The sequence below is a fragment of the Mesoplodon mirus genome, assembly GCF_964341445.2.
Source record: "Mesoplodon mirus genome assembly, chromosome: 3".
Classification (NCBI taxonomy): domain Eukaryota; kingdom Metazoa; phylum Chordata; class Mammalia; order Artiodactyla; family Ziphiidae; genus Mesoplodon; species Mesoplodon mirus.
The window spans coordinates 132,032,949-132,055,162 of record NC_138978.1 but is presented as its reverse complement, the minus strand read 5'-3'; the positions used below and the strand labels follow the sequence as shown (position 1 = coordinate 132,055,162).

At 35.1% G+C, this 22,214-nt stretch overlaps 1 protein-coding gene and 1 pseudogene across 4 annotated transcripts in view; one reads left to right on the top strand and one right to left on the bottom strand.

Moving 5' to 3' along the window:
* Positions 1-8,041, top strand: part of LOC309800866 (zinc finger CCCH domain-containing protein 15-like) — a 35,147-nt pseudogene extending 27,106 nt beyond the window's left edge. The window contains exon 2 of the transcript in view: positions 6,838-8,041. The product of the transcript in view is annotated as a zinc finger CCCH domain-containing protein 15-like (transcript). The remainder of the gene's footprint in view (positions 1-6,837) is intronic.
* AKT3 (AKT serine/threonine kinase 3) overlaps positions 1-22,214 on the bottom strand; it is a 391,924-nt gene that overhangs the window by 62,044 nt on the left and 307,666 nt on the right. For all 3 annotated transcript variants that reach the window (XM_082616001.1, XM_082616000.1, XM_082616002.1), the window contains one exon: positions 16,236-16,323. In XM_082616001.1, coding sequence (XP_082472127.1) covers positions 16,236-16,323 — 88 coding nt within the window. The remainder of the gene's footprint in view (positions 1-16,235; positions 16,324-22,214) is intronic.

The following is a 22,214-nucleotide window of genomic DNA, read 5'->3' as shown; positions in this document are numbered from 1 at the left end:
CACTTTGAGTTTATTTTTGTGTATGGTATTAGGGAGTGTTCTAATTTCATTCTTTTACATATAGCAGCTGGTGAAGCAACCAACAAGGGATTAATCTCCAAAATATATAAACAGCTCATGCAGCTCAATATCAAAAAAACAAAAAACCCAATCAAAAAATGGGTGGAAGACCTAAATAGACATTTCTCCAAAGAAGACATATGGATGGCCAACAAACACATGAAAATATGCTCAACGTTAATTATTAGAGAAATGCAAATCAAAACTAAAATGAGGTATCACCTCACATCAGTCAGAATGGCCATTATCAAAAAATCTATGAACAATAAATGCTGGAGAGGGTGTGGAGATAAGGAAACCCTCATGCATTGTTGGTGGGAATGTAAATTGATACAGTCATTATGAAGAACAGTACGGAGGTTCTTTTAAATTACCATATGACCTAGCAATCCCACTACTGGGCATATACCTTGAGAAAACCACAATTCAAAAAGACACATGCACCCCCAAGGTTCTCTGCAGCACTATTTATAACAGCCAGGACATGGAAGCAACCTAAATGTCCATTAACAGAGGAATGGATAAAGAAGATGTGGTACATATATACAATGGAATATTATTCGGCCATAAAAAGGAATGAAATTGGGTCATTTGTAGAGACATGAATGGACCTAGAGACTGTCGTACAGAGTGAAATAAGTCAGAAAGAGAAAAAAAATATTGTATATTAATGCATATATGTGGAATCTGAAAAAAATTGGTATAGATGATCTTATTTACAAAGCAGAAATAGAGACACAGACGTAGAGAACAAACGTATAGATTCCAAGGGGCAAAGGGGGGATTGGACAAATTGGGCGATTGGGATTGACATATATACACTATTGATACTATGTATAAAATAGATAACTAATGAGAACCTACTGTATAGCACAGGGAACTCTACTCAATGCTCTGTGGTGACCTAAATGAGAAGGAAATTCAAAAAAGAGGGGATATATTTATACATATAGCTGATTCACTTTGCTGTAAAGTATAAACTAACACAATATTGTAAAGCAACCATACTCCAATAGAAAAAAAAAAAGTTTGTTATGGGACTTCCCTGGTGGTCCTTTGGTTAAGACTCTGTGCTCCCAATGCAGGGAGCACATGTTCGATCCCTGGTCAGGGAACTAAGAGCCTGCAGCTGCATAATGCAGCCAAAAAAAAAAAGTTTGTTCAAAATAATAATGCAACAATATGTACAATAATTCTAGGTTATGGACAAGTGACATTAATGACAGCAATGTTATAAGGAACTTGTACTATCCATGAAGTGGTATAGTATTATTTGAAAAAGGCCTTGAATTAGTTATAAATATAGACTGCAAACTCTAAGGTCAAGCACTAAGAAAATTTAAAAGAAGTGTAAAGGATAAGTTAAGAGAGAAGGAAAAATGCAGTCTTAGAAAACGCTCCCTTAAAACCAGGCAAGTCAGAAAAAAAGTAAAAAGTGGAAAAGAAAAGAAGATACAAAGAACAGGATAATGAATAGAAAATAAATTCAACTATTAATTCAATGAACAGATATTAATTCAACTATGTCAATGTCACTTTAAATGTCTATGTCTAAAAACAGCTAAAAGACAAAGACCGTCAGAGAGGTAAAAAAACAAGACCCAACCATATGTTATCTACAAGAAATCCACTTTAAATATAAAGACACAAAGAGATTAAAAGTGAGGGGATACCTATTTAAATCTTCTGCCCATTTTTTGATTGGGTTGTTTGTTTTTTTGATATTGAACTACATGAGCCGTTTGTACATTTTGGAGATTAATCCCTTGCCAGTCATATCATTTGCAAATATTTTCTCTCACTTTGCAGGCTGTCTTTTCATTTTGTGTATGGTATCCTTTGCTGTGCAAAACCTTTTAAGTTTAATTAGGCCCCATTTGTTTATTATTATTTTTCCATTACTCTAGGAGATGAATCCAAAAAGATATTCCTCAGACAGTGTGCTGCCTATGTTTTCCTCTAGGATTTTTATAGTATTGGGTCTTACATTTAGGTCTTTAATCCATTTTGAGTTTATTTCTGTGTATGGTGTTAGAGAATGTTCTAATTTCATTCTTTTACATATAGCTGTCCAAAGAAGACATACAGATGGTCAAAAGGCACATGAAAAGATGCTCAACATCACTAATCATTAGAGAAATGCAAATCAAAACTACAATGAGGTACCACCTCACACTCCTCAAAATGGACAGCATCAAAAAGTCTACAAATAATAAATGCCGGAGAGGGTGTGGAAAAAAAGGAACCCTTCTTCACTGTTGGCAGGAATGTAAATTGGTACAGCCACTATGGAGAACAGTATGGAGGCTTCTTAAAAAACTAAAAATAGAGCTACCATATGATCCTGCAATCCCACTCCCAGGCATATATCCAGAGAAAGTCATAATTCAAAAAGATACATGAGGTTTATAGCATCACTATTCACAATAGACAAGACATGAAAGCAACCTGAATGTCCAGCGACAGATGAATGGATAAAGAAGATGTGGTGTATACATATACAATGGAATATTGCTCAGCCATAAAAAGGAATGAAATAATGCCATTTGCAGCAACATAGATGGACCTAGAGATTATCATACTAAGTGAAGTAACGCAAGCCAGACAGTGAAAGATAAATATCATATGATATCGCTTATATGTGGAACCTAAAAAAAAAAAGTTACAAATGAACTTATTTCCAAAACCGATATTTCCAAAACAGAAAGACACTCACAGACATAGAAAACAAACTTATGGTTACGAAAAGGGAAAGGGGGTGGGGGGAGAGATAAATTATGAGGTTGGCATTAACACTACTGTATATAACATAGATAACCAACAAGAATCTACTGTATAGCACAGGGAACTATACTCAATACTTTGCAATAACCTATAAGGGAAGAGTATCTGAAGACAAGAAAATATACATATGTATAAATGAATTGCTGGGCTGTACACCTGAAGCTAACAGGATATTGTAAGTCAACTGTACTTTGATTAAAAAAAACAAACTAATGTGATCTAAGACTGCATTAATTGCAGGTTAAAAAATAAGTAAGGGAAACCATGGTAACACTTATCAAAAGAAAGCTGGAGTAGCTATATTAACTTCAGACACAGCCGACTTCAGAGTAATGAAAATTATCACAGATTAAAAGAGACATTACATAATGATAAAGGGGTTAATTCTCCAAAAAGACATAACAATGCTTAATGTGTACACATGTAACAAGAGAGTTTCAAAATACAATGGACAAAAACTGATAGAACTGCAAGGAGAAATAGATTAATTCACTACTACAGTTGGAAACTTTAACATCCCTTTATCAGTAATTGACAGATCCAGCAGGCAGAAAATTAGTAAGGACTGAAAAGCACCATCAGCCAACTGGATCTAATTGATATTTATAGACTGCCTTCTCCAACAACAGTAGTAATACACATTCTTCTTAAGCTCACAGAACATTCACCAAGACAAAACGTATTCTAGGCCATAAAACACACCTTAAAAAATTTAAAAGAACAGAAATCATACAAAGGTATGCTCTCAAACAACAATAGAATTAAATTGGCAATCAATAAGTTAAAGATATCTGGAAAAACTAAAAATACTTAGAGATTAAATAATATAGTTCTAAATAACATATAGGTCAAAAAGATGTTTTAAGAAAAATTTAAATATATTTTTAACCAAATAGGGCTTCCCTGGTGGCACAGTGGTTGAGAGTCCGCCTGCCGATGCAGGGGACACGGGTTCGTGCCCCAGTCCGGGAAGATCCCATATGCCACAGAGCAGCTAGGCCTGTGAGCCATGGCCACTGAGCCTGCGCATCCGGAGCCTGTGCTCCACAACAGGAGAGGCCACAGCAGTGAGAGGCCCGCGTACCACAAAAAAAAAAAAAAAAAAGAAAAGAAAAGAAAAGAAAATACAACTTATCAAAATTTGTGGGATGCACTATAAACAGTATATATAGGAAAACGTATAGCATTGAATCATACATTTGAAAAGAAAGATGGAAAAGCAATAATCTATGCTTCCAGTTTAGGAAACCAGAAATAGAAGAGCAAATAAAATCTGAAATAAGGAGAAGAAAATAAATAAAAACGAGAGCATAAATCCATAAATTTGAAAATTGAAAACTGATGGAGAAAATCACCAAAATCACAAGCTGGCTCTTTCAAAAGATCAAAAAGTTGATGAACATCTGCCACATTAAGAAAGAAACTGCATTTCTATCAGGGCTTCTGGCATTTCTAATAGTGTTTTGTGCACATAAATGCTATTATGCTGCAAAAATTTTACTTTTTATGTTGGAGATCATACTATTGTTCATTATGCCAAAATTTGACTTCTCCCATTTAATATTTATGTGTTGAAATCTACTTAGCTCAATATTATAATTGTCTGTGTTTACTTTTTGTGACATTTGACTGTTAAACCTCTATTCACCCTCTTATTTTTTACACTTTTCTGTGTAATTTTGTTTTAGGTGAGATTCTTGTACAGAACATCTAGTTATATTTTGTTTTTAACCCACTTGAGGACTTTTACAGCTTAAACCATTTGCATTTCATATCACAACTAACGTTGGTTTTGACAGCTGTCTGTGTTCTTTTATATCCTCAGTGCAATGCCTCACAATCAACAGAAGAGAGTAATTTTAAAGTTAAACTGTCAGAACATTTGGTAGATATTTGTGGCTCATCTTTCTTTGACCTGAAGTTTTAGACTCAACCACCATTTGAGTAGGATAAGGAGAATATCAACATGAAGCTACCTAGAAGCATCTTTTTAGCTTCTCTCTCTTCTATGTTAGTGTTCATGTTATACTTGTCTAACCTTGCTTTTTGAAAACAATAACAATCACTAACATTGGCATGACTGTCATCAATCACCAAACTCCTCATGCTGAGTTTTTCAACCAGAAAATAGAGAGCCATGATTCAGTCAGAAAAGTGCCACTGCAACTTTTAAAATAATACTTCACAAAGGACCTTGACACACCTTACATAAATGTGTCCTCAAACCAACTCCCATTCCTGACCACGGATATTTTTTAATACTCAATCACAGCTCTCAGTGTTCTCATACCTTCCCTCCCCCTGTGTCTCTCTCCCTAAGTCTCCTCCCCTTTCCCATTTATTTTCGATTCCTCTCCTTTTTATAGAGGAAATCCATTCCCACAACTTTAAATTCATTGAATTTCCTTACTGATTCTTGCTCTCATTTCCAAATGTTAGTGCTGTATTTCTAGCCCTGAGATAATTCCATTTAAAATTAAATTATTACCCAAACCAGCAATAATCCTTCCCCATTTCCCCAGGATTGTCAGACTAGATTACTAATTCTTACTTCTTTAAAATATCTATAGAATTCACATTTCCTTTTCCTTCCTCATTGCCTTTATTCTGTTTCATTGGACTCTACCGCATAACACTTGTAACATTGCAGCAGTCTCTAAATGAGATTCTGTTTTTCCAAACTCTTCTGCCTAAAAGTCTATACCAACAAACTTGAAAAGGTCCAATCATCTTATGTCATTCCCCTACTTCAGGATTTATAATTCTGGTAAGTAGGTGGATCAATCAAACGTGAGCTAAATTTTCAAGAAACAATACCAAATTAACAGGCTCACTTCTCCATTTTCTGCATCTACCATAAATTGCTGGTTCTTCCCAGCTTCAGAATTATTTCATGCACTTCAATCATAACGACTTTATTTCTTCTTACATTGGTCTCCCCTCTGAAATGTCACATTCCCATCAATTCCAAGCCTGTATTTCCTTCAAATGCATTCTTTTTTCCATGAATATTTCCAAATTAGGGGGATCATGTTTTAGACATGGACCTAAATGAGCTTTAGAGTAAAGGCTAAAGAAAAACAATGAAGAAGAAAAAAAGAAAACAAAACAAAAAACGATACCAGATGGAAGCATGGATCTACATAAAGGAATGGAGAGTGCTTCTAGTAGTAAATATAAAGCATTTTTCAGCACATTAAAATATAATTGTCTAAAGCTAAAGAGAATTATGATGTATTGTGATGCTTATAACATATGAAAGTAAAATACATGAAAATGATAGCATAAAGAATGGAAGGGGAAACAGAAATATGCTATTGAAAGTGATATGTTTATAATATTAACTGAAGGTACAGTGTGATAAGTTAAGCATATATATGGAAAACTCTAAAACAATCTCAAGAGAAGAAAACAAAGGAGTATAGCTAATGACACAATAGCTCAGATAAAATGGAATCATAAAAATATTCAATAAATCCAAAAGAAGGCAGATAAAGAAACAAATAAAAAACAAAATGCAAGATGGCAGATTTCAACCCAACTATGTTGATAATTGAATTAAATAAAAATGGGCTGCACATTCCATTAAAAGTCATATATTGGGCTTCCCTGGTGGCGCAGTGGTTGAGAGTCCGCCTGCCGATACAGGGGATATGGGTTCGTGCCCTGGTCTGGGAGGATCCCACATGCCGCGGAGCGGCGGTGCCCGTGGGCCATGGCCGCTGGGCCTGCGCATCTGGAGCCTGTGCTCCGCAGCGGGAGAGGCTGCAACGGTGAGAGGCCCATGTACCGCGCAAAAAAAAAAAAAAAAAAAAAAAAGTCATATATTATCTAATGAATAAGGAAAAATCAAGGTATGGTATAGCGACTAAGGTGGCTGTGTGTTCATCTTCCTCCTCTTGCCATGGGTCCAGATCCCCTGATGGTATACAACTGTGCTGAAGTCTGGCTGGTGTCAACTGTCTCCACAATGCCCCCTGCCCCCCAACCAAGAAACCTGCTCAGGCTGGGGGAAGCAAAAAAGTGGAGTAGAAAAAAGAAGATTATTGGAGACAAAACTTTTGGTCTAAAGAATAAGAAAGGAGCAAAGCAACAAAAGTTTATCAAGGCTGTCACTCATCAAGTTCAATTTGGTCAACAAAATCCACATCAGGTAGCATAAAAGGAAGCCAAAGAGAAATCGAAGAAAGATGACAAAAAGTAAGAATTGCAAGAGCTAAATGAGTTATTCAAACCTGTAGTTGCTGCTCAAAAACTAGGTAAAGGTGCAGATCCTAAATCTGTGGTATGTGCATGGGCAGAGCACTAAAGGAGATAAGTATACGTTCTCTCATGACTTGACTGTCGTGAGAAAATGTGATTGATGCAAGCAGTGAAGAACTTGAAAAGTATACTACAGTTAATTGGGATGAGAGAAAAACTGGAAGAAGCAGTGAGTAACAACCACAGTGAGGTAGAAAAGAAAAACTCCAAAACTGTTAGTGTACAGACATTTCTTTGAAGCTACTGAAAACAACAAATATGGCTGGCTTTGGATATGCCATGGAGGGGGAGATATTTGCATGTATCATGATACACTTCCTCCTGGATTCGTATTGTATTTATATTGTATTGTATACTTTTATCTTTTATAAAAGGAAAGAAGAGAAAGAACAGAGAATTTCATTAGAAGATCTAATTGAAAAAGTGTTCTGCCTTAGGTCCAAATACTGCCAAAATAACTCCAGAACCTTTTCTTACATGCAAGGAAAAAACAAGAAGAGATTGATAAACTTAAGCAAGAAATGCAAAGAAGGAAAGCAGACTTCAAAACGGGGTAGGCACTAGTTTTCAGTAGTTGTGAGATGTTTGATTTTCATCCTGAGCTGATGATAATGAGGAGGAAGCAGACGATACCTGTTACACCCAGGGAACAGGTGGAGATGAGGCTAATGATTCAATGAGCGATGTAGATGAAACAGGTATTACTGTAGCCAGTCTTGAAAGATTTCAGCACACATACTTCAGAAAGAGATAAATTAAGCAAAGCTTACAGAGGTAGGGCTAAAAATGGCAAAAGAAGTGATTTGGAAGAAGACAATGAAGGGAAGGAACAGAAAAATGGAGCCATCGATGCTATTCCTATTGATGAAAACCTTTTTGGGGGAAGATGTGGATGATCTAAAAGAACTCAAACACACTTGGTTTAGAAGAATGACATCATACAAGTCAATGAAAAAATTAAGCCAGCTCAGCATGGTTGAAATTGACTACATTAATTTTTCCGCCTAGAATTCTTCAATAGGATGTTTATTTTCCATGCTAATTCTGGTGGGCTTACTTGCCTCCAAAAAAGGAATATTCTCCCTAACTCCTATATTCTGACTTTAGCTACATCTCATAGTAAGTTCAGAGTAGTTCATGATAAACTGAAAATGATTGACTCTTCTAACTGTCCACTCAGGTAGGAAGTGTAATTGCCCTTCAAGCTCCTGATTTTCATTGGGCATGTATTATTACAAGGACAACATAAATGTAAATTTAAAATACCCTTCATTTAACAAAGTTTTTAATAAGTGATTTCATTTCTTTTGTATTTATATGTTTAAAAGACTGCCTAGGGCTTCCCTGGTGGCGCGGTGGTTAAGAATCCACCTACCAATGCAGGGGACATGGGTTCGAGCCCTGCTCCGGGAAGATCCCACAAGCCTCAGAGCAAATAAGGCCATGTGCCACAACTACTTAGCCTGCGCTCTAGAGCCCGAGAGCCACAATTACTGAAGCCTCTGAGCTTAGAGCCTGTGCTCCGTAACAAGAGCAGCCACTGCAATGAGAAGCCCGCGCACTGCAACAAAGAGTAGCCCCCGCTCACCACAACTAGAGAAAGCCCGTGCACAGTAACGAAGACCCAAGGCAGCCAAAAAGAAATAAATAAATGTATTAAAAAGAAAAAAAGGACTGCCTAAAATATGAGCACTGTAATTCATAAAGAAAACCACAGATTTAGTATTGTATATCTTTGGACAATTTGATGGCTATTTAAAATGGAACTTCTTGGGCCTCCCTGGTGGCGCAGTGGTTGAGAGTCTGCCTGCCGATGCAGGGGATACGGGTTCGTGCCCCGGTCTGGGAGGATCCCATATGCCGCGGAGCGGCTGGGCCCGTGAGCCGTGGCCGCTGGGCCTGCGCATCCGGAGCCTGTGCTCCGCAACGGGAGAGGCCACAACAGTGAGAGGCCCGCATACAGCAAAAAAAAGAAAAATAAATAAATAAATAAAATGGAACTTCTTAAATCTCACAGGATCAGCTGTAGTAACCTATGTTTAATTTTTTTGTTGTTGTCGTTAATAATGTTGTAAATAAAATCCTCATACATTAAAATCCAAAAAAACAAAGCAAGAATCAACTATATCATGTCTAAGAGAAAATACACTTAAATATAATGATATAGGTTAAAAATAACAAGATGGGAAAAATATACAAATTCAAAAGGAAGCTGGAGTACTCATATTAATGTCAGACAAAGTAGATTTCAAAACAAAGATTAATGTTACAAATATGAAAGAACACTTCATAATGAAAAGGGGGTAGATTCACCAAGAAGACATAGCAATCCTAAATTGCTATGTATGCAACTAACAATGAAGCTTCAAAATTCAAGAAGCAGATCTAAAAAGAGAAACAAGCAAATCCACAATTATAGCTAAAGACTTCAATGATCCTTTTTCAATAACTGATAGAACAAGTAGACATAAAATCAGTAATAATATAGGAGACATAAACAACACTGTCAATCATCTTGACCAAATGGATACTGGTAGAATATTTTATGCAATATAAGTAGAATACACATTTTTTCCAAGTGTGTATGAAACACACACCAAGATAAGCCATTTTATTGACCATAAAACAAATCTCAATAAATTTTAAAGGATTAATATCATATGAAATATGTTTTCCAACCATAGATAAGTAGGAATCAATAACAGAAAGATGTCTGAAAAATCCATATATTTGGAAATTGTGAACAACACTCTCCTGAATAATCCCTGAGTTAAGAAGTAATCACAAGAGGAACTAAAAATATTTTGAAATGAAAACACAACACATCAAAATTCACGAAGCATGGCTAACTGTCCTTAGATAGAAACATAGCATTAAGTGCTTGTGTTAGAAAAAGAGAAAGGTCTCAAGCCAATAATCTTAGCTTCCTCCTAAAGAAGATAGAGAAAGAAAAGCAACATCAACTCAAAAGAAGCAGAATAAAGAAATAATAAAGATGAGAATTAATGACTTTGAACACAGAAAAACAATATACCAATATCAGGAATAAAAGAAGTCATCACTACATATACAACAAACACTATAAAGATATAAAGAGAATATTGCAAACATTTTATTTATTTATTTATTTATTTATTATTATTTTTTTGCAGTACGTGGGCCTCTCACTGTTGTGGCCTCTCCCGTTGCGGAGCACAGGCTCCGGACGCACAGGCTCAGCGGCCATGGCTCACGGGCCCAGCCTCTCCATAGCATGTGGGATCTTCCCGGACCAGGGCACGAACCCGTGTCCCCTGCATCGGCAGGCAGACTCTCAACCACTGCACCACCAGGGAAGCCCCCATTGCAAACATTTTTAAGCCAATAAATTAGCAAACTTAGATGACAAATCCCTTGAAATCCATAAAATACCAAAATGCAATCAAGAAAAAAACAGATAACCAGAATAGTCCCTTAACTATTCAAGAATTAAGTTCATAGTTACAAACCTCCCAACAATGAGAAAACTCTAGGCCCAAGGGGCTTTACTGGTAAATTCTACCAAAGATTTAAGGAACATTTAATATAAATTCTACAGAAATAATTCCATACAATTGAAGAGGAGGGCATACTTCCCACCTCATTTTAAAAAGGTAAACATGATCCTGAAATGAAAACCATACAAAGACATTCTAAGAAAAGATGACACCTCAGTATCATGCATGATTTAAGCATGCAAAGAATCCTTTAAAAGGGCCTCCCTGGTGGCGCAGTGGTTGAGAGTCCGCCTGCCGATGCAGGGGATACGGGTTCGTGCCCCGGTCTGGGAGGATCCCATATGCCGCGGAGCGGCTGGGCCCGTGAGCCATGGCCGCTGGGCCTGCGCATCCGGAGCCTGTGCTCCGCAACGGGGGAGGCCACAACAGTGAGAGGCCCGCATACCGCAAAAAAAAAAAAAAAAAAAAAAAGAATCCTTTAAACATTGTATCAAATCTAGCAATACATAATAAGGATAATATCATAAGTAAGCAGATTTTTCCCCAGGAATAGAAGGTTCATTTAACATTAGAAAAACAATCAATACAATTCACCATTTTAACAGAACATAAAGGAGACCAACCATATGATCGTCACAATAGATGCAAAAAACTTTTTATAAAATTCAACACTAGGGCTTCCCTGGTGGCGCAGTGGTTGAGAGTCCGCCTGCCGATGCAGGGGACATGGGTTCGTGCCCCGGTCTGGGAAGATTACACGTGCCGCGGAGCGGCTGGGCCCGTGAGCCATGGCCGCTGAGCCTGTGCGTCCGGAGCCTGTGCTCCGCAACGGGAGAGGCCACAACAGTGAGAGGCCCACATAACGCAAAAAAAAAAAAAAAAAATCAACACTTATTCATGATAAAAACTATTACCATACTAGGAATAGAAGGAACTTCCTCAACCCAATAAAGGAGGTATTAAAAACTCTACACTTAGATCAAAGTTTTATAACTTGTTATACTGAAATAATTTTAGGCTTAGAAAAGACTTAGAAAAATACTACAAACAGTTCCCATATATCCTTTACAAACCTTCCCCTGATGCTAATAGTTTATACAGCCATAGTACAGTTATCAAAACTAAGAAATTAAATTGGTACAGAAGTAGTAACTACCAAATTTATTTAGATTCCACCAGTTTTTCCACTTATGGCCCTTTTCTATTCCAAGATCCAATCTAGAATCCCCACATTGCATTTAGTCATCATGCCACCTTAGTCTCTTCCAATCTGTGAATGTTCCACAATCATTCCTTGCCTTACATGAAGTTGACACTTTTGAGGATTTCTTAGGTTTTCTCATGATTATACTGAGGTTATGCATTTTGAGGGAATATAGTACAAAAGTGATACAGCCTTCTCAGGGCATCATATCATGGGTTATAATGATTTCAGTGTCCTATTACTGGTGATATTAATCTTGATCACTTGGTTTAAGACAGTGTTTGCCAGGGCTTTTTACTGTAAAATTACTCTTTTAATCTTTGTAAATAAGTATTTGGGGAAAGATACGTTGACACTATGCAAATATCCTCCTTCTTAAACTTTTGCCCACTAATTTTAACATTCATTGGTGAATCTTGCATACAGCAATTTTTACTCTGGTGTTTTAATGGTAATTTTCTATTTTCCTGATTCCTTCTACATTTATTAACTGGAATTCACCTATACTGAAGACATGTCTCTTCTCAATATTTTATCTATTTGTTCAATCATTAATTTCTGCAGTATAGACTCATGGATATGTATCTTATTTTTTTGGTCATATACAATATTTGTTTTGCTACTAAAATTGTTCCAGCTTTCACCACTGGGAATTATTTAAGGTTGGCTCCTGTGTCCTACAAACATGCACCTTTTTCCATCTACCTTCGTTTTTTTATTTTCTGGTACCACAAAATTCCTTGGGCTCTTCTTTCATTTTCCCCATCCCAGCTGTGGGATCAACTACTTCTCCAAATAACCTTGGTTCTTTTTACTGGAGAATGACATTTAGTAATGAAGATTTCGGTGCTAGATGTGATTAACGTCATATTTAATGGTAAAAAATGTTTTCTCCCAAAGATTAGAAACAAAGACAGGATGTCAACTCTCATCATTTCTATTCCACTTTGTAGAAAGGTCCTAGCCAATATAATAAGGCAAAAGAAATAAATAAAATGTGTGCAGATTGAAAATGAAGTAAAACTTTTTATTGATAGAGGATATGGTCATCTATTTAGATAACCCTAAGTCATGTACAAAAAAGCTACTAAAACTAATAGCTTGTAGGATACAAGGTCAATATACAAAAATCAAGCCTATTTCTACTGGTAGCAAACAATATGGAAATGAAATTTAAAAATACCATCCACATCAGAAGACATGAAATACTTATGGATAAATTTAACAAAATATGGGTAAGAACTAAACACTGAAAATTATGAAACATTCCTGAGAATAATTAAAGAAACATTCCTGAGAATAATTAAAGAAGACCTAAATAAATGTAGACGTATAGCATGTTCAAATGCCAACTCTTCCCAAATTTTTCTATAAATTGAACATAATCTCACAGAAAATCCCAGCAGACTTTTTTGTAGACATTGACAAACTGAGTATAAATCTTATATAGAAATTTAACTAGATTAATTCATATTATGAAATATCCTACCAGAGAATCCTAAAGCTTGAAGATACTTCAAAGATCATAATTTTATGTGGAAGTAAAACAGCTTGTCCACTTCCACACAAGAGGGAAGAAGCAGATCCAGGATGAGTATTTCCACCTTCCAGTACCAAGTTCTTTAGAGTGGTACATCATGATACTTGTAATTAAGATTAATTCACTTTTAACTTTGCCTAGGAAGAGATTTAGCTTTCCCCTAAAGATACCAGGATCTTTACATGTGCCTTCATCTCTAGGTCTGCCACAATATATAGAAAAATGGCCAATAATCATGTAATAAATCTATAAAAATAGTAAATGTCCCAAAGCAATTAGTAAAACTGTAATAAAAAATACCTGATCTTAGAGATGAATTAACCTTTTATGAATAAGTTACGTGTTTTAAAGACATAGGACCCCTTAAAAATGTTTGAAAACATTAGAATTACAAATGAATTCATTAAAATAGCTACTGGCATTAGCATTCCTATAATTGATTCCTTGTTTGTTAGTGATACAATACAAACCCAAATAAAACCAATTGTATTTTCACATCCTTTTAGAAGGAGTCTCAAAATTTAAGCATGCTGCTATGATGTTGTTCTTCTTCAGGTGTGTGAAGATGGCTGAAAACATTAGTACCTCATCTGACATCCAGTATACTACCCACACCCCCAGAGTAAACCTGTAGCAGGCGTAAATGAGTGTAGAAACTTTGTGATTTTTGTGGTTGTGCCTCGTTATGCAAGATAGCTAACACCTTTGCTCAAATTAAGTAGCAACTATTTTTATCAACATACTAACAATTTAAACTCATTTCTTCACATATATCACCCAAAGCTGTGCTTTGGCAGCTCCTTCTCCTACCCTACTTGCTGGCTTCTCTAGTTCCATTCACTACAAGGGAGCTGCCTGAGTAGACATCTTAATAGTACCTTCGCTCTGGGCATGTTGAGCCCAGTGGAACAGTGACAGGATAAGCCTTGCTTCTTCACTGTGTGGTAGGTGGGTTCTCAGAGCATTCTCTAGGTGATGCCAAACTACAATTTAACATGAAAAGCTGCATGCTGATGACGAAATCTTTGTAGCATATCTTACTCTCTGAATAGGACTGAAGAAAGTCCATGTTTTGCCCCTTCTTTAAGGTTAGCAGTGCCATACTGGTGCTCCACATTTGTCTCTTAAAGAAATTTTTCTTTCTGTCATATGTTTTTGTTGGTGGTTGTGGTGGAATCCTCCTCAGACAGGGTATATCAAAGGAATATTTAGTTGTGGCTTATAGCTTTGTCTGCCAAAGAAAACCTCTGACCATATATTATTTCTAGGAGACATGCCAAGATCCTGATACTTTTCAGATTTCTTTTTCAGGTTCTTTTTTTTTTAATTAATTTATTTTTTTATACAGCAGGTTCTTATTAGTTATCTATTTTATACATATTAGTGTATATATGTCAATCCCAGTCTCCCAATTTCAGGTTCTTTTATACTGTACTGACATGATAAACAGTACATAGTGCATTAGGGGCTATATATGGATGCAACTCATAAAGAATATCATCAGTGTTATAAAGTGGATGTATAACTGTCTACATGAAGTTAATAAACACTGAGGAAACTTAAGAATGGTCACAAGCTTCTCATAAGGTTTGAGAAGGATCCAATACTTTACCTCAGTGCTTTACACATGGTAGAAACTCAAAAGTTCTTTTTTTTTAACATCTTCATTGGAGCATAATTGCTTCACAATGGTGTGCTAGTTTCTGCTCTATAACAAAGTGAATCAGCTATACATACACATATATCCCCATATCTCCTCCCTCTTGTGTCTCCCTCCCACCCTCCCTATCCCACCCCTCTAGGTGGTCACGAAGCACCAAACTGAAGAGATGTAAGTTTAATTGAAGTGAAGTTTGAGTAGAGGTATCATAACATGGTGCAACTATTTTAAACACCTAGTTACAGGAAATGCTTACAAGATCACCACACTCCCTATTACTGTAACATAATACAAAAATGAAGTACTCATCTCACTCCCTCATAACTCATATTATGTCATTCTAACTTTAGGGGTTAATAGAGAAGAATATTTGGCACAAAGTAGACACTACATAAATGTTGATTGATATATGTTTTAGAGAAAAATATGGAAACCTGGAATAAATTGAAATGGAAGGACTAACTACACAAACTGACTAGATAAAATTTCTAAGCAAATGCTGAACTACATAAAAATTTCATAGTAAAATTTTTATATGAGCATTTGAAAATCAAAATATAAAAATCAGTGTCTGTACTAACAATATCTGAAGTAGTAAAAATAAACTTTTAAAAATTTAAAAGATAGAACAAACACAATAATTTCCTGTTCCTAAACTTAAGTAAACACTGCAGTATTAAAAACAAATACTAAGCAGATTACAGTAAAAATAAAATTATGTAATTTGTAGCATCCATTCTCTGGGTCTTTAAGTTTTGTTTCAAATAACAGAGACGTTCCAAAGAAGACAAATAAATTTATTACTTTGTTAAATATTAAAACTAAATTGCTTTAAATTCCTTTTAAAATAAGAAATTGTATAAATAAATATGAAGAGTTCACTTTAAAATGAAAGGAATAGAGGCAAAGTTTTAAAATTATGATTGTTTTGCTAGTTAGTTTTCCTGAAGAATAACATAACATTGGTGCCTTTATTTTTTATGAATTAAGGAAATGATGAGAAGCAAACTAACAAATTATTGTGATAAAAAAAGAAAAGCTGATCACATTGAATAACATTTCAAAATGCATTTCGGGAGTCAAAACTATCAAGAAAATTTTGTGCTAAGGAGTCCTACATTCAATTAAATGACTGAGTAAAAACGAAAAATATAATTACATCATTAACTTTTATTCACTTAAACATTTTTTTGCTGTAAATTCATTTTAACCAAAATATATAAACACTATGCCATGAAGATAACCTACCTTTTTATCATACACATCTTGCCAGTTTACTCCAGAAAAGAAACTGTGCCTCATAATTTCTTTTGCATCATCTGGTCCTCCACCAAGGCTGCGAGGACAGAAATAAAATTAAATGAGTATAAAACGTTTACATAAGCTGAATGCATAACTACAAAGTTTTTGTGAAATGTAATTTTCTGTGTGTAAATAGTTCTTGTGATAAATAGCCATAAAAATAAAAAGCTTTTATTTTTAAAATAAATTGTAAGATCTAATTTTCCTAATATGCTATTAATAAGAACTAGCCTTAGGACAGTACGGTATTTGAAAAGAGTATAGGCTTTGGAGACAAACCTGAAACAGGCAACCGGCTCGGAAATTTATGAGATATATGACAATAAAATAGTTGCTTAATCTCAGTTTTCTCATCTTTATAATGGGATTAATAATACCAGCCTGGTGGATTATTGCAAGGGTTAGAAATAACGTAAGTACCTAGCACAATAAATGGTAGCTATTGTCAATTCAATAAACCAAATTTATTTTAGAGCGACTTTAGTCAAAATGCACCCTTGTTAACAAAAATTCTGAAAAGACTAGATAATTACTTAGAAAAAACAATTTGGAGGGCATTGCTAACAGACAGAAACTCATGGAGTATTTTCATATCTCAAATGAATTTTCACAGAAATGATAAATTTAATCTATGAAATATCACTGCAATATAATATGCTATGCAAGTTTCAATATAAATTAAAAATTTAAAAATACTCCCACCCCATCTTTGAAGGTACTGTTATTCAACTGATACCTGACACAATCTGAAATTCAGGTGCTTTCTAGCTTTCTCAGTTTCATACAGTGCCTACTAGTCACTATGAAGAAAGGATGAGAGAAACAGAAAAAAACAGAGAAGGAAGTAATGTGGGAGGGAAAGAGGAAAAAGAGAAAAAAAAGAAAGGACAGGGAAAGAAAGAGGAAAAGAAAGGAAATCTATTTAAATCTGAATTTGATACAGCAAGTTTTATTTGATTTTACTCATCATTAGAAATGATATGTGCTGGTAAATGCTTAACAATCAGCTCTCTGAGGGAAATTATGCATATACAATATAATGCATTTTATATATATTATTATTTTTACTGATACAAGATGTGTGGAAGTAAAACATTATATAGTATTTCTAACCTCAAAATATATAATAAGCAAAATAGATAAGTAACCTCAGAAGCAGAGATAAGAGTAAAATTTAACAACATTATTAAAGAGTGATGAGTTTTGAGTATTTTTTACCCGTGATTTTAATGTTCCTGATTTAACTGTAAGTTTATATAATTTATTTTTTAATAATGACTGTATTCAACAACCAGCTCACAAAATTTTTGAAATTTAACAATTGGCTATTCTAAGCTGGTACATTTCAACTCCCAACACAACACTGAGTAGGAAGAAACGCAAGTAAGTCATAGAAAACAAACAATTATACAATTTTAATGAACTCTGGTTATTATTAGGTATAAGAAATACATGACTGGGAAGAATCCAGGATCCTCTGACACATTGTCAGAATGGAAAATAAAACAATTAGCTGATATCTGAATATCTGTAGTGATGATCCTATAGTTCCCACTATCTAGGTCTCCTATCTCAAGATTCATACAGAATAAACTACACTCCTGATATGGAACTTTTAGATTGGATCAGATCATAATAGTTGCATGCATATTTGCAACTTTCAGACTGGCAAATCTATATTTAGTTAACACTCGGCACTTGACTCCCTGGCCTCACTCTTTTTCATTCTATTTCAAGTTGTATATGTCTCTCTCCTGGTAGAATGCAAATTCTTTGGAGGGGAGAGTTCAGTACTGGATTATCCAAAAAGCGTTTTAAAGCTTGTGCTTAGGGAGCCAGAAAAGCAGAAACACCAAAACACAGGCTTCTGAAAAGAATTATTCAACATTTCAAAGTATGCATTAAAGTAGTATGCACAAGAAAAATCAGCAGTTCATTGTATTTTCTTACATTTATGTTATTGTTTATTTCAATACTGTTTTCAATCTTAATTATATATATGAGAAGATGGATGAGGTAGCAGTTGGAATGGAGAACCGTAAACATTTTTGTAATTAAAAGGTTTTAATTCAGCTTCAGTTTTTCATTTTTATGTCACCCCTCAATTCTCTAGCAATAGTTTTGCTTTGGACATAGCCAGCATTTAATCTATATTTATCAAATACATATAAAATTGAAGTATCGGCCATGAATGCTATACAACGACTAAGAATATAATCTTAGGCTACCATTTTAGAAGTTGGTAGAGATTCTTTAACACAAGCTTCTTCAAAGTGTGAAACTGTCAAAAATTTCAATGTCAATGACTCCCTAATATACAATTTAAAACTTCAAAATTATATCAAAATGTGATTTACATTAAGATATTTTTGTCTAAGAATACCAAATTCCCATATCAGAAAGCCAAACTAAAATCCTCAGCTACTATGGATTCTTCATAACTAGAAACAACATCTAATTCACATTTTCCTTGTGTTATTGAATGGAACATGAGGTCATGCTTTTCCTACAAAATTTGCATAGGAGGCTAAAGGAGATACTAATAGAATAATCATAAAGTAATGCAGAATAAGAAGTAAAAGCAAGATGAGAGCTGACTCTTTGATGGAACTGATAGCAATTCGGTAAAGAGTATCAGAGAAATTCAGGCAGTATTGAAAATAGTTGAATAGGAATAATAAAGAGGTATACTATAGTGCTATCTTTGATTACGTTTCCAAAGACTTTTGGAAGGGTCCTTTGTTGGCTCTTTCTCTTCTTTCTACCTCTTAAATTTTGACATTTCCCAAGACTCTGTCCTAGGCTGCCTTCTTTTTATATTCTACTCTTTTCACTATTCTCATGGCTCCAGCTACCTCCTAGATATCTACAGATCCCAAATCCAAATATTCAGTTTTGTGTTTCTTTTTTTTAAATTAATTTTTATTGGAGTATAGTTGCTTTACAATGTTGTGTTAGTTTCTTCTGTACAGCGAAGTGAATCAGTTATACGTACACATATGTCCCCTCTTTTTTATATTTCCTTCCCATTTAGGTCACACAAAGCATTGAATAGGGTTTCCTGTGCTATACAGTAGGTTCTCATTAGTTATCTCTTTTATACATAGTAGTGTATATATGTCAATCCCAATCTCCCAACTCATCCCACCCCATCCTTCTGTCCTTGGTATAAGTTTGTGGATACCAAGTCTGTGTCTTTATTTCTGCTTTGCAAATAAGTTCATCTTTGCTGGGAAAACTGGACAGCTACATGTAAAAGAATTAAGTTAGAACACTCCCTAACACCATACATAAAAATAAACTCAAAACGGATTAAAGACCTAAATGTCAGGACGGACAGTATAGAACTCTTAGAGGAAAACATAGGCAGAACACTCCTTGACATAAATTGTAGCAAGATCTTTTCTGACCCACCTCCTAGAGTAATGAAAATAAAAACAAAAATAAACAAATGGGACCTAATGAAACTTAAAATCTTTTGTACAGCAAAGGAAACCATAAATAAGACCAAAAGACAACCCTCAGAATGGCAGAAAATATTTGCAAATGAAGTAACGGACAAAGGATTAACCTCCAAAATATACAAACAGCTCATGCAGCTCAGTATCAAAAAAACAAACAACCCAATGAAAAAATGGGCAGAAGACCTAAATAGACATTTCTCTAAAGAAGACACACAGATGTCCAACGAACACATGAAAAGATGCTCAACATGACTAATTATTAGAGAAATGCAAGTCAAAACTACGATGAGGTATCACCTCACACCAGTCAGAACAGCCATCATCAAAAAATCTACAAACAATAAATGCCAGAGAGGAGGTGGAGAAAAGGGAACCCTCCTACACTGTTGGTGGGAATGTAAACTGGTACAGCCACTATGGAGAACAGTATGGAGGTTCCTTAAAAAACTAAAAATAGTTTTTAGTTTGACCATATGACCCAGGAATCCCACTCCTGGACATATACCCAGAGAAAATTAGTTATTGTGTTTCTATTAAGCACTGGTACTATTTTCAGCTGCCTGCTTGACATCTAGGTTTTCTTTGGATACCTCAGACTCGGTATAGCAAAACTAATGTCAACATCCACACCATCAAGCCTCTTTCTTTGCCTGTACTCCTTCTCTGTTAATAATAACTCCATTCTCCAAACTAGTCATCCAAGTTGGAAACCTCAGAGGCATCCTGACTCCTTCCTCTTCCTCACCATTTCTAGTTAATCATTCACAAAGTTCTATTTAGCACTCTTTACAACTGCTTTAGGAAGGACTCCATCTCTTATCTGGACAATTCCATATGTATTCTTAATTACTCTGCCTACATGCCCCTGGCACTTCACTGTTCTAATCTATCCATGACAAAGCTTCCTGAGTTACCTTTTCATAACACAGACCTGATTACACCATCCCTTACTTTTAATAATTCAGTGGCTTCTCATCCCCTTCTGAATAAAGATTAAATATTTTCTAAGAAAGATAAGGTCCTTACAACCTAACATATTGGCTTCATCTGCCAATGTTACCCAACTCATATTCTACACTCCAGTTGCTGAACTTCTCAAATGCCATGTTCATTTGCAATTCTAGCTGTTATTTACATGTAAAATTCTCTTCATGAAAGCCACTGCAAATTGCAATTCCTTCATGAGCCAGCTCAAGTTTTCCAATCCCCTTAACAGCTAATAATTTCAAAAGCATTTGTATGTAGTTTAACCTGAGCATCTGTGAATATATGTTTTGTGCCCCACATTATTCTATGAACTAGAGCAGAGATTGTCCATTTTATTCATCCTTGCATTCCCAGTATTTTAATGTAGCAGTGGAGGGGCTTGACATATCTACCTTAAAAGGAAATAACAGATAGTTAAAAATACCACATCTTCTCTTTAGACAATATCAACCTCTGGGTAGACAAAACTTTAAGAGTTGTCCTACATACCAGGCCACTAACATTCTAGAAATTTACCTCACGTGTATTCAACAATTATTAAGTACCTACTACGTGCTATCCCCAGGGGGTGGGGTGTGGGTGGAGGGTGGGAAATGACAATAAAAAAATGAATGAGACATAGACATGAAAACCAGAAGGAGTCAGAAAAAGATGGGCTAAAAGTTCACTGCCCTTGAAATCTAAGGCAAATATTAGATCCAAAACTCAACTAGATAAAATTGAAATCCTAGCTCTATATAAAGATTATCTATTGCCAAGTACCACTTGTTACAATAGTTGTGAAACAATAACATCAAATGGAATACATTTTAAAACCTAAACTAAGAAAACGGTGCACTGTAAAGAAGATACAAGAGAAATGTCAAATAGGCACATATAAACTTGATTTCTATTCTTGTTCTACACGAATTTTCTGTGAGAACTAGGATAAATCACTTAACCCTCCCTGGGCCTCATTTTCTCTTCAGTCAAATGGAAATGAGAATAATATCTATCCTACCTACTCCACAGGCTACTAAAAAGCAAGGGAAACAAGAGATGTGCAAATGCCCTGACAAAGAACACAAAATCACTTCATAAATATAAGGTAAGGTTTCAGTTACTAGAATTATGAAACATGTTTGAATTGTTCTTCACAAAGCAAAAAGATGGTACCTCTTTTATTATGTTTGCTTATTTCTGCTGAAGGTAAAATCATGTTCCTCACAAATTTAAAAGCTAGAAGTATGTGATGGAAACTATCTCTAAGGTAGACAAAGCCCACAATTTAAAATTCATTTATTCCTTCACTCATTAATTCAGTCTGTCAACAAATACATACTGAGCATCAACCATAAACAGAACATTAACAAAAATTATGTGAGGTGTTACAAAAGATTAAACAATATATGAAATGGGACGCTTAAGGTCTAAGAGATTTTCAGAGACATACTGATATGCATATATATCTACTGGAACAAAGAATATACATATG